Source organism: Cynara cardunculus, assembly GCF_001531365.2.
Source record: "Cynara cardunculus var. scolymus isolate 2C chromosome LG 1, CcrdV1, whole genome shotgun sequence".
NCBI classification, from domain to species: domain Eukaryota; kingdom Viridiplantae; phylum Streptophyta; class Magnoliopsida; order Asterales; family Asteraceae; genus Cynara; species Cynara cardunculus.
This window is the reverse complement of record NC_037528.1, coordinates 11,407,919-11,421,088: the sequence shown is the minus strand read 5'-3', so window position 1 is coordinate 11,421,088 and position 13,170 is coordinate 11,407,919. Positions and strand designations below refer to the sequence as shown.

The 13,170-nt window shown below is 32.9% G+C and overlaps 1 protein-coding gene across 1 annotated transcript; it reads right to left on the bottom strand.

Moving 5' to 3' along the window:
• Nucleotides 1–979: 979 nt before the first annotated feature.
• On the bottom strand, nt 980–5,760 carry LOC112523403 (3-oxoacyl-[acyl-carrier-protein] reductase FabG). Its single transcript, XM_025132997.1, has 4 exons — nt 5,515–5,760; nt 5,238–5,434; nt 2,734–2,963; nt 980–1,549 (listed from the first exon to the last, which is right to left on the bottom strand). Exons 1-4 carry the CDS (start codon nt 5,598–5,600, stop codon nt 1,271–1,273), a joined length of 792 nt encoding a protein of 263 aa, XP_024988765.1. The 5' UTR covers nt 5,601–5,760; the 3' UTR covers nt 980–1,270.
• Nucleotides 5,761–13,170: the final 7,410 nt, after the last annotated feature.

Genomic DNA, 13,170 nt, shown 5'->3' with positions numbered 1-13,170 from the left:
ACAAAGGCCAATGATAAACTACAAGGTTGGTGCCTGATTGGTTTAAGCTTCGGCCCCAAAGGTCAAAAGTGCCTGGAGGTCTTAGGTTCAAATCCAAGAAGAAATAAAAATCCGCTTGTGACCAAGGAGGTTCAAATGCGGTGACTCCGGGGTACCCGCAAAGTAGGTGGTCGCTCTGGGATTAGTTGGTTCGAATAGTGAGTTGGATATCCAGGTTAACAAAAAAAGGCCAATGATCTTTTTCCGTGTTTCAGAATAAAAAAAATAGGGGAAAATATTCATATTAAATTTTCGATTCACTCATGGGATCCAAGCAGTCCATGGGAACCAAATTGAGGCAAACTTTGAATACTAGATATGACCTCAAAATAACAGGGATCAAGGTCAACCAATATTTTAAACGAGACAAAAGGGGGTTAAAGACCATTCAATAAAAAAAATCTTAAAGAAAAAAAACCACTTGTGATTTTGTAAAAATATCTATATATTTATTTTTTATAATTAAATAATTTCACCACTTGAAAAGTTTTCTCTGTCTCCGCATTTAACAACAAATTGTACATAAGAGATCTGAGCGAAGATGTTGAACCAACAATTTACAAGAGGATTTAAGTCTCGTTGCCCGTTAAGCATATAGGTTTTTTCACCCCGAAGTCTACCCATTGACAAGTACACACCTAATGAACCCACAAAATTATAATGGACAAACTTTGACCCGTTTTTAAGCAAGAGTCGAGTTTCCGGTGAGGATGAAAGTTATGATGAGAAACGTAAGAAGAGATATCGATCATAATTGAATGTCAACACTAATAAGGTGCACCAGATCAATTTCCCTCTAAAACATAATTCATAGGTAGACACAAAATTAAAAGTGATCAAGGGTTTGAACCTCTTCTCGCACGATTTTTCGTCAATTGGTCTACATTTAAACAATAAGACGAGCTTTAAGTAAAGTGTAGTATAGAACCAATCGAGAACATCAACCAACCATACCACTTAAAAACAGTGGGAATGCACTTTCAAATCTCATTATTTTAGAAATACCCTGACATCATATGGAACGCTGCTATCTGTATTCTCTTACATTGAAAATGGAAAAAAGAACTTGGGATGTTAATGCGGTGATATGAGTATAGCCCCAGCCCAGGGGCTGATTACGTAACATCACATGTTACACCAATAATCTCACTCCAAAACAACGTTATAAGTGATCCAATCATTCAACAAGTCTAATGAACCCCGAGTCCCAACCCATGATTTTTTTCCAAATTCACATGTAAGCACGCATGCGAGGCCTTACGACCGACTGTGCACCATCAACGAATATCGTGGTTCCAGTCATGTAGCGGGAGTCATCGCTCACCAAGTAGATCACGGTCGAAGCAAGGTCGTTCTTGGGGTCTAACCATCTGTTTAGTGGGGCTGCATCCTTCACCAAACTTTGTGCCCTGTCCTTCCCCACTGATAACGGAAATTCATCATCTATATGAATCCCGCGAGCTATTGCATTCACCCTGATCTGGTGCTTACCAATCTCCATAGCCGATGTCTGATCACACAAGTCAGACACGCTATTACGATCATAGCAAAGAACGCAAGTAGATAATCATAAGAACAGCGTCTACCCATATACGATCATACAAATCATGAGCAAGGGGTATATACGATCATAACAGCAGTCAAAGAGTAAGCGCTACCCATTTATGATCATAACAATCATGATTAAAGGAGTAAAAGACCATGTTTTGCTTGTGCCTGTATAAACGCAAAACAAAGTCTTTAACGAACTCCAACATAGGAGTCGATGACATCACAAGGAAACCAAACTGACTTGGTATGTCCCATTCGGAAGCATGATCTGATAGAGGTAAGAATGTAAGATGTGCACAGACCTGACCTCTATCAAAAAGAGTATGACTGTTATTTTCGTGAAGATCCCCGGCTTGTGAAAGAAGTTTGGAGCACGAGCATTTGAAATTTTTTGTAAAAAACAATTGAAGAAAATGAGAAGTGGGGAAAAACTTGAGACCAAAAGGTACATTACAAAAAACTTTGAAAAGAATAACCAAGACTAGAAAAGATAAAGCAGTTAAATGGGTTACATAATCAAGTAAAGGAAGCATGGAAAAATATAACAGTACGACAAACTAAATCCCTCTATCTATCTTAATCTTCTGAAAACCTATCAATCGGCCCTCCAACCATCCCCATATCTCAACGTACCTTCTATCCGTACAATCTCCCCTCCTCCAAATCACGATCTATAGGTCCCTACACATAGTGCGCTACCTTGAAAACCCCCCTAATTACTCCTCAATAAACATACTATCGTTTTCCTCTATTCTCCATGTTTCAGGTCCAAACGAAGGATTGTGTGAGAATAGGAGTTAAGATTAGAAGTGTAAGAAGGGATTTGGACGCTTGAACAATTTTAATCTCAAACCACCCAGAATTGCGCTTTAGAAGGGAATTGATCCGGTGCTTCTCATTATTGTTGATCTAGTGGAACTCTTCAATTAGGATTGAGGCAGGAGTGGAGATCCCTTCTTAACCTTCTCACCATAACTCTCATCCTCACCGGAACCAGAGTTACCATCCCCATAAAATATAAATGGATCAGGAAACTAGATGTTAAATGGTAAGCTAATATACCATTCATCTATATAATAAACCAAATGTGGTAATATGTGTATGCAAATGGATTGAAGGGAAAGAAAGATCCAAGTTACTTACCCTGACCAATTGATGAACTCCACCTAAACATGCACCATATGCAGCTGCACCTGGATATATCCCTCTCTCAGCACCAATTATTGAGGTCATAAATACGATGGATCCTCCTGTTTTGTTATCCCTCATTCTCTTTGCAACAGCTTTCATCAAATACCAAGCAGCCATAAAGTTTATTCTGACTGTCTTTTTGAACTCAACTTCAGACAATTGCAGTGGGTCTTGCATCTTTCCTGTGTCATAAAAACAAGTCATCTAACACTGCACATCATTATCTACATGTATTAACTAGTTTCCTACTAATTAAAGACTACATTTTGGTGTAAAAAGAAAACCCAAGAATGCCCAAAAAGAACAGAAGCAGCATCTCGAAAGGGCTTGTTTATTCGGTCAACTATACATGACTGTTTGATGGTAGCTTGATAATATAGAAAGTGGCTTAGTCTGTAAGCTTATGGAGGGAGCTTTATGCAGAAAGCCTAGATTTTTTTCCCCAAACATGTCCCTCTCATTTAGAAAGCACACTCCTTTCATCTATGAAAAAGCTCTCCCAAACAAAAACTTTCCTAATCTATACAGACAAATTAAACAGACAACTTTATCCATGCAAGATTTAATGAAGAATCAACCAAACCACCCCTAAGTTTGTTCCAACACATCATAATAGCTCTTCATCATATTGCTCACCAACATAAAACTTTAATGAGATCTCCATTTGTGCAAGACTTGGATCAATCAGACAATCACAACTATCTCTTCTGCTTTTTTGTTTTGACTTGGAAGGCGTTTTTGGTTCGAAATGCATATTGGAACTGATTTTCTGGTTATCATTCTTTAAATCAAGAAATCACATTTCAAATTGCGTATTCAGGCACCCCTATAAAAGGTCAAACTATGGGTGTTTGTGGTGCAGGCAGTTTAGAGTCAAAGACCACAAACCAAACCACATATGCAGTTGATCTTTATGCCAAACCACAAACAAAACCGCATATACCTCATCCCACAAAAAACCAAACCATAAACAGGTAGCATAATTAGATCCAAAATGTAAAACATATTTTATTCAAACTTTTAAAACAAATCTAAAACAAAAATCTCCTCCAAAACAACTTCATTTTTTAATATCGTTTGTTGGCTAGAAAATTTGTGTTTAATAGTAAAAAACAATATAAATTATTTGTATAATATATTTTAATATGCTATGCAGTTTGATCAGTTGTTTGATAGTTCAAAACCGCGAAACAAACATGGTGCAGTTTAAATAAATTACCAACAATAGCTTAACAAAAATTCTAAACCATTTGGTTTGGTGCTGATGCCATAGGCATGGGAATTGGACCCGTCGGGAAACCCAGTCCACCCGCCTTGGTCGGGGACGGGATTCCCCATCAAACCGGGTCTTGGGAACGGGGACGGGGATCCCCGTTCGGCTCAAACCGGGGATGGGGACAGGGACAGGTATCACACTCCCCGCCCCGAACCCGTATATATATTAACTAATAAATTATATTATATATTATTTATTTCTATTAAATAGGTAAATAGTAATTTCTTTTTCAATATATTTTTTATATTACTAGATGTGGTTTTGGATACTACTCAATATGTTTTGGTACATGTGACGTTAATTTTTTTAAATTAAATTTAATTTCTTTTGGTTTTCGATTTATTAATTATTATATGATGATGTATATTTTTTGTATTAAATTAAATTCCTTTTGATTTTAGGTTTATTGGAAAAATGTGAGATTTAAACATGTGTCACACATTTGATTAAAAAAACTTACACAAACAGGAAAAAAAAATCCCCGTTTCCCGTTGGGGATCCCCGTTCTCCGTTGGGGATGGGGGACGGTGACAAAGATGGGGATCGGGAACGGGGTCCCCGCCCCATGGCGAATCCAGAAACTTTTATTATTGGGGGCACCTTTTAAGGATGTTAAAGAAAATTTGAAGCCGAATAACTCTTTCGAACCAATACGATTTTGGTTATTCGGTTTTCAGCTAAAAGGTCCAGTTTACTTGAATAAATATAACTTATTCATTAGCATTATAGCAAACAAAAACAAGAGAAATAAAATGAGTTTTAACGGTTTGACACTTAAAAGTTAGAGGAATTAGAGTATAATTGATCAAGTAATCACTGCTGTAAGTAAGAGTTCTAAATGAGATGATAAGAATTAGAATTGGGTCTAACTTTTATTTGCTTTGTGTTTATTAATAATTTTAGGTTAATAAAAATAAAAATAAACCTACAACTAATGTTTTAGTGGATGACTCAGGGGTTTGTTGGTGGCCTGTGAGAGGGAAATGAGTGACTGATTGCTGTTCAATAGCACATCATGCCATGAATAACTAAACTGAAACAAAGCTCTCCAAAATATCTAATTCCATGGCAGCCATGAATCGATTTGCCATTTATGGAATTATATCCACATAACAAGATTAGTTAGATCACTGAAACGATGGGAAAAAATTGGTAAAAATGGCAGCGAGTTGCGGTTTACCTTCATAAGTGTAACAATTAACTAACGCATCCACTTTCCCCAAAATATTCCAGGTTTTCTCCACGGCTGCATCAAAAACCGCCTCTCTCTCCTCTTCCATGTCTAATCCAACGATATCAATCGTCACTCCCTTCAGATCGTTGATTATCCAATCCGTAACGCCCTTGAGAACCTTCTCGTTTCCCACCAACACCAACCTAAACAAATAAATAGATCCAAAGGTTTACGAAATTCAAAACCAGAGCTCAATCTAGAAAACACATCGAGAGAGACATACCTGCAGCCGCGTTTTGCTAAGTGATAAGCGATGTTTCTAGAAACCTCATCGCCATTGACTGTGAGCAAAACCTTCTTTGCAGCCATTGAAGGATGAAAATCAGTTTGAAAGTGTGTGGAGTAGCGACCGAATCCCTGTACCGGATTATCTGATTGAAATGATCGGATCGTGGGATCAACAGAAATTACTGATGAATTTGCTCTCTTTTTAAAGAAGAAAGCCGGGTCCGTTGTATTGACCAGTTTAGCCGTCGTCTTTGACTCATCCATGGAAAATATAACAAACAACTTAATTACATAAAAGGTCCCTGTACTATTGCTTAGTATGCAATTTTAGTCCTTTTACTTAACATATGACCCTTTCAGTCCCTAAATGATACTTCTACAAGTTGGTAGTTTGGCCACCGTTATGAGACCACTTCTTCTGGTATTGATCTATCAACCCAACCATGAGGCCTTGATTGTTTGACAGTTATTGAATGATTTGATGCAGAATGATTAAGTAGTTATAATGATTAAGAGGCTCTCATGATATATTGCAAAATGAAATATAATTGTTTGGTAATTGTTTACAGTGGAATTACGGCATTCAATCGTTAAGGGAGACTTATGATACAAAATCATTCAGAGGATTTTTATAACCATTAAGAGGCAGACTTTTTTTTATGCCAAACAATATTCACCTCTTAACGATTCAGATGTTGTCTCTTAATGTAACTATCAAGAGGTAAACAAACGGCCCCTTATTAGGTTATATTCTCAAACATCAAAATAGATTGTTGGTAAACGTCTTTTACCTGATCAACATTAGCAGGTTAAAAGTCTTTTTCCTCTCTTATGGTATTCTAGGCCATTGGTATGGCAAATTATTGGTTTTTGTCATTCTCCCTCGATATGATAAATAACACTCGGTTTAATAAATTTCTCCTAAGTTTTGTCTATAAATGCAAGATGTAAAGCAGGAGTGAGTGGTTTCTCTTTTACTGTTTTTTCATATTGAAACACTGGCCTACATAGAGGGACCCACGATGTGAAAATTATTACGATTACACATACTAACATCTTAAGTCACTACCAATTCCGCCCTTCACTTTTCGAATATTGAACTAATATTTTTACAATCTGTAAGAATAAAACAAAAAATAAATAGAACAATTAAAATTATATTTGATTGGGCCATTTTAAAACCAAAGTTTTTGACTCATTTGATAGGCATAAAGTCCATTCTATTCTTTTGTTTCTTCGGACATTCTTCATCCAAAAACTATTGATAAATCGCAACACTTGGTGCATTAGTTTTTTGTACTTATAATGCTTTATTGATAAGCATTGATTATTCAATGCATAAAGTATCAATTTCTTTACTTTTAGGTAGTTTATTTTCTTTTATCCCAACTTTGAGTCCTTTTTATTACATTATTTTATATTTGTTTATACTTGGAGCTAAATTGAGTGATTAACTTGTCTTTACACCATTTGAGTATAAGTGATCTTAACTTGGAAACACTATGTTCTATCCTACAGCATTTCAACAGCATTGATCTGTTAAGAAACGACCTTTTGGGAAGTGCTTAATGATTCAGTTGCCATATTGCAGTGAAGACAAAATTCTATTGAACCTTTGGATAATAACCATCGCAGCTGAAGAAGGGGTTTTTGGTGGTTGCCTTTGTGTGATGTGATATCCCCTTTTTACCTTTGTCTCTCCCTTTTGAAACATGTTGGTTTCCAATACTTTGTCTTGATCCTTAGGTCTTTTGTATAAATATGACCCCTTGGTTGCTCTTATAAATCATCCCACAGATACAAACTTTTAGATATGTAGTTTATGCATATGAAAGTTAGTTCTTGAATTTTCTTTAAATATTGTTATTTGTTATGAGTTGCTGCAACATTGTTCTTACTTTATTTATTTTTCTTGTCATATAATTTCCGCTCTTTACTTTCAGTCATTTACTTTCCGTCATTTATATTTATATATTTACTTTCTGTTCTTTATATTTCATGTCATTTATTTTTCGTAATAAATAGCTAATTTCGTTAGCTTGGGTGTGAGATAAATGGTGAAATGTTAAACCGAATGAAAGTGGACATTGTTTCCCAATAACAATGTTCCACTATTTCATTCAAGTTTTATAAAAACTAAGTACACTTCTTGACGAGTTGATCACTTTCAAAGTGTTAAAGTGCCATAGTCTTAGAGATAAGTCATTGAATGCACGTTAACTTGAATGATATAAGAGGTAAACTCGAGAAAGTTACCGAGAATTAGACTTATCATTTATGTCTTTCAAATTAACTCCCGACGGGTTGATTACTCTTTAAAAGTGTCAAAGTGCGATAGATTCAGAGATCTATCTAAAACACACGCCAACTCGAATGATATGGGAATCGGCTCGAGAGAGTGATTTTTACCAAAAAAAAATTGTTTATCCATATATTTTGAAGACATCATTTTGTCACTATCCCTGGTCTGGATACCACATAGAGATATGAGTTAAAAGCTATATAGTGCAAAGGTGAAGTTCTAGAAAAATACCTTCAAAATAGATGGTGGAACTAATTTTGCCTACAACATTGTCTGCTGGAATTTGTGTTTACCTTTCACTATAAGTCTTAAACCCACGCTAGTCGCTACCCTTTTATATTATGTTATTTTATCATTGTTATTTTACCCTTTCTAAAACGTAATTCATGGGTGTACATGAGATTAAAAGTGATCAAGGGTTCAAATATCTTCTTACGCTTCTTACCATAAATTTATTTCTCAGATCATTCTTCATCTCTGTGTGTGTATATATATATATATATGTGTGTGTGTGTGTGTGAGAGAGAACGAGAGATTGAGAGTTGAGATTGTATGTTTATATACATACCATTCTAACTAATTATTGTTTTATTCTATATTATACCATCAATGATGTAATTTTCCCAATCCATCACTATATATGTTATGTGTATATATACATGGTTGGGTTCCGATAAGAAAGATAATTAATGTGAGAAACATAAGAAACGATCTTTACTTTTAGATGCACATTAGGATGAGATGCACCAAGATGAGATGTGTAGAGATGCACTAGGTCAATCCCCGTATCAAACATGATTAATGAGTGAGTTTAAGATTAAAGGTGATCAAGGGTTCAGGATCCCTCTTACACTTCTCATCTTAATTCTTCTTCTAACACGATTCTTAAACAGTGTTTAGGGTGTTGAATGGTTAAGAGAGACATATGTTACAAAATCATTCAGAGGGTTTTAGAACTATTAAGAGACATTTATTTTTTATCAAATAAAATTCACCTCTTAACGATTCAAATACTGACTTTTAATAAAACTATTAAGACGTAAACAAACAATCTCTAAGAAGAAATCAGATGAAATAGAATATAGTGAACCCACACTTTCGATTGACATAAAAATGATTACATATCAAACAAATATATGGTTGTTGAATCCTTGCACCAACAAAATTATAATAATGGCCTTTATAAAAATGTTCATATAACAAACAAACTTTTTGTTGTTGTTGTTGTAGTTGTAGTATTTTATAAAATATAATTTCAACGATTTGATGATCATTTTACAAAATATAATGAAAAAGAGGTTTATTTGTTATATGATCGTTTCTATAAAAGTCATTCTTATGATTTTTTTATTAACCTGGATATCTGATCCACTATGCGAGTTGACTAATCCGAAAACGACCATCAACTTTACGAGTAGTCCGAAGTCACTGCATTTGAACATTTATGGCGGTAAGGGGATTCTTATTCCTTCTTAGTTTTATTGGTGCATGATTTAAGAGTCCTTTACTCTTTTAGACGGACTTTAAACCAAGTAACAAAATATAAATAAAATGAAATTCACGATGGCTGTAAATGTAATTACTAAACTACAAGGACCAAAAAAGAAATTTTTAACAAATCACATGGATCAATAAATATCATATTTTACTCTATTTTTAAATAAAAATTGTTTAAAAATAAATATTTTAATATTAATTTTATTAGTAGATAATTTATTTAAAACTTATAATTAAATAATTTATTTGAAATAATTAAAATGAGTAATTGGAAATTCCATAACTCTAAAATAGGGTTTGGTTGGAAGATTCCGACGAAATTTGAAATAATTAAAATGAGTAATTTTGTTGGTTAAATTTTATTCAGGTGTTTGGTTTATTTATGAAACGTAATTGAATTTTATACATTTTATCATTCGTTGATTTGCTCTTTTATCACGATTGAGAAGAAATTTAATTTCGTTCAATCTTATTTTCTTAAAAGAACAAAATTATCTCATATTCCCTATTTGATTTACACAGACCCATATGATTTATATCTGAACCACCGCCGACCACTACCATTCTGAGCTACCGACGACCGCCACCGACTAAACAACTGTCGACCACCACCGATCTGAACCACCCTTTTAAACCACCGTCTACCACCATCAGTCTGAACTACTGTCGACCACCACTGATTTGAACCATCATCGACCACCACGAATTTGAACCACCATCGATTTGAACCACCATTCCGAACCACCACCGACCACCAATGTTCTGAACCACCACTGATCACTACTGTTCTGAACCACCGCTGACCACTACCATTCGAAACCACCGATGACCACCACTATTCTAAAAGGGGTGTTTTGGCCATTTGTTGTTTATTCAATACGATTCCGAAGCTATATTCTACCAGCCAAACAAGCGAATTCCAATTCATTTCAACCAAACGTGTGGTCAAATTCCATTTCAATTCTTTCAAGATCAAATCCCTTTGACAGTTTATATTCCTTCAAAAAACATTTTGAGAACCAAACGTCCCCCCAATCTCTAACATATTCTCTAAAATAGAGAAAATGAAGTTTTTATTCTCTATATGATTCAACAGATTGTCTATCTTATTCTATAAAATGGAGAAATATAGAAAAAAATTCAAATACAAATAATTCTCTAAAACTTTCGCTAGAAGAAAGATAAATGCGTTTTTTTTTTTAATTCCACCAATAAGATTGAATTAATATTATTTTATATAAAAGTTTTTTAAAAATTGTATTGAAATCATAAAATTATATAATATTCAAATAATATAATTAATGATGAAATCTCTAAAATAGAGAATTTGTTGGAGTTGAATGTAATTTATTTAAAGATTTTAACTTTTGGTTTTCTATTTTAGACAAATCATAGAGAATCTTTTGAAGATGTTCTAACAGATTCTCTATAATTTATTTAAAGTCAAAATTTGTAAATAAAATTACATTTCATTCCAATAGATTCTCTATTTTACATATTTCAATATTAAATATATTATTCGAATATTATATAGTTTTATCATTCCAGATCATTTTTTTTTTAAAAAACTTAGTATAAAATAATAATAGTTCAATTTTATTGATGAAAATGAATTGAAAATTAGTTTCTTTTGCCTCCGGTGAAACTTATTTTATCTTATGTGTATTTTTTGTTTCACAAACACACCAAGAGGATTCACATTGTGAGCCGAGTACATGTGAAACAATCATGTGGTGAAATAAATATATGTTAATCACTACATTAAATTTTAGCCATAGACGAAAAAAGAACTGTATGAGTTATCACTTGATGCGATCTCAAGGTTATCACAATTTCAAGGGTTCTCAACAGAAGGTTCCCCTATATATATATATAGGGGTGGGTTCAAATAAAAATCACACAATTTGTAAAAATCGTGAAAACCTCATTCAACCAATCATAATTTTTCATTTTGTTCATTTTTTCGTAATTATGAGAGGTTGATTAACCATTTTTATCGTGGATAGTGTTAATAATGGATATTATCATCTTCATTATTTTAAATTTAGAAAAATACATGAAACAGTTTCATTAAAATTTTATTAAGTAGTATATGAAACAATTTCATAACCACATATGAAACAACTTCATCAAAAAAAGTATTATATGAAACAATTTCTCAAGATTAACAATTTCATGAAAAAAATTCATAAGATTAACGATGGATGAGAATAGTTTTTACGGTTTTACAAATTGGAGTGGTTTTCATTTGATCACTCTTATATATATATATATATATATATATATATATATATATATATAAAGAGAGAGAAAGAGAGTTGGATTTCGGTGAGAAGAGAAGTTATTGTGAGAAGCGTAAAAGTAGATCTCCACCTTCGGATCAATCCTAATTGAATGTCAACACTAATGAAGTGCACCAGATCAATTCTCTTCTTAAACGTAATTCATGGATGGACATAAAATTAAAGGTGATCAAGCCGAAAAATCGTGTGAAAAAGGAAATTATGATGAGAAACGTACGAAGGGATCAAGACCCTTAATCACCTTTAATTTCAAACTCATTCATGATCGCGCTTGATATGGGGATTGATCTGGTACATCTAGGTGCATCTCATCCTAATGTGAATCATAGGGTATCGATCATTTCTTACACTTCTCACTTTAACATTTATTCTCATCGAAACCCAACGATATATATATATATATATATATATATATATATATATACATATATATATATATATATAGGGTTGGGTTCACGTAAGACCAAAGGTTTTTCGTGAGACCCGTAAGACCAATTTATGTTCATTGATCAACTTTATAAGTTAATGATCTAACGGTCTAAATTGCACGGTGGCAATTTGGTAATTATTAAGAAAATCTCGTGGCGTTTATGAATGTTTATATTTTGTCAGATTATAGATCTAATCCAAGGGTTGAGAATTAGTCTTACGGGTCTCACGAAAAACAATTGGTCTCACATGATCTCAACTCTCTCTCTCTCTCTCTCTCTATATATATATATATAATTTATTTTTGGTTTAATAGTATAACATTTTATGAAGATAATAATTAAGTATTCTGTTAGATTTCAATAATTATTCTAATTATATTTTAGATTTTTTATATTTAAAATGAGATGTTTATCATGTATTTGATTATGTTTATCTACAGTTAGTTACACGAATTCAGATATAGAGTTTAATAAGTTGTACTTACGCACAATCTATTTGTAATCTTAAGTTTTAAGTAATATGCATTAATAAACAGTACTTTATGCATAAAAAGTAGTTTTTAAAAGTTTTTGTAAAATGATTTATAATATAGTATAGATTATAGATATAAATATAAAATTGATAAAAAAATGATTTAATAATAAAAGGTTGATTTAAAATAAACCTTGGAAATATCAAATTTATCCATTTTCAAATTAAAACAATATGCAAGTAATTAGATGCTTAAATCTTTTATGTAGCCTAATTTTTTTTATACAAATTCATTAATCAGATGATTTTGAGCAAAAAGTTGAATACTGTTAACATCAATTGATTTCATACAGAACCCGTCTCTAAAGATATTAATATGAAACAATATTTTTTGTCTCACTCAGCAGCTGTGGCTAGCAGATGAGTCTAAAATCAAATCCGATACCTGTCTTGTATTTAGATAAAATAACTGAGCTATACCCTATAGACCATTAATTAAGTGATTTATTAGCGTTAAGTTATTGAAAATGAAAAGTCGAACTTTCAAAACAACCGCACGAAGAAAATAGCACTTAAATTCAATAATTCTTCTTCAAAATATACCAAATATTGTATTTATTGCTTGATATTTTTATTTGTTTTAAAG

Coding starts and splice junctions, on each gene's coding strand:
- LOC112523403 (XM_025132997.1), bottom strand. CDS start 5,600: ATGGCTGCAAAGAAGGTTTTGCTCACAGTCAATGGCGATGAGGTTTCT. Junction 5,435..5,514: donor TTAGCAAAACGCGGCTGCAG/GTATGTCTCTCT, acceptor TTATTTGTTTAG/GTTGGTGTTGGTGGGAAACG. Junction 1,550..2,733: donor GAGTTCATCAATTGGTCAGG/GTAAGTAACTTG, acceptor TTGTGTGATCAG/ACATCGGCTATGGAGATTGG.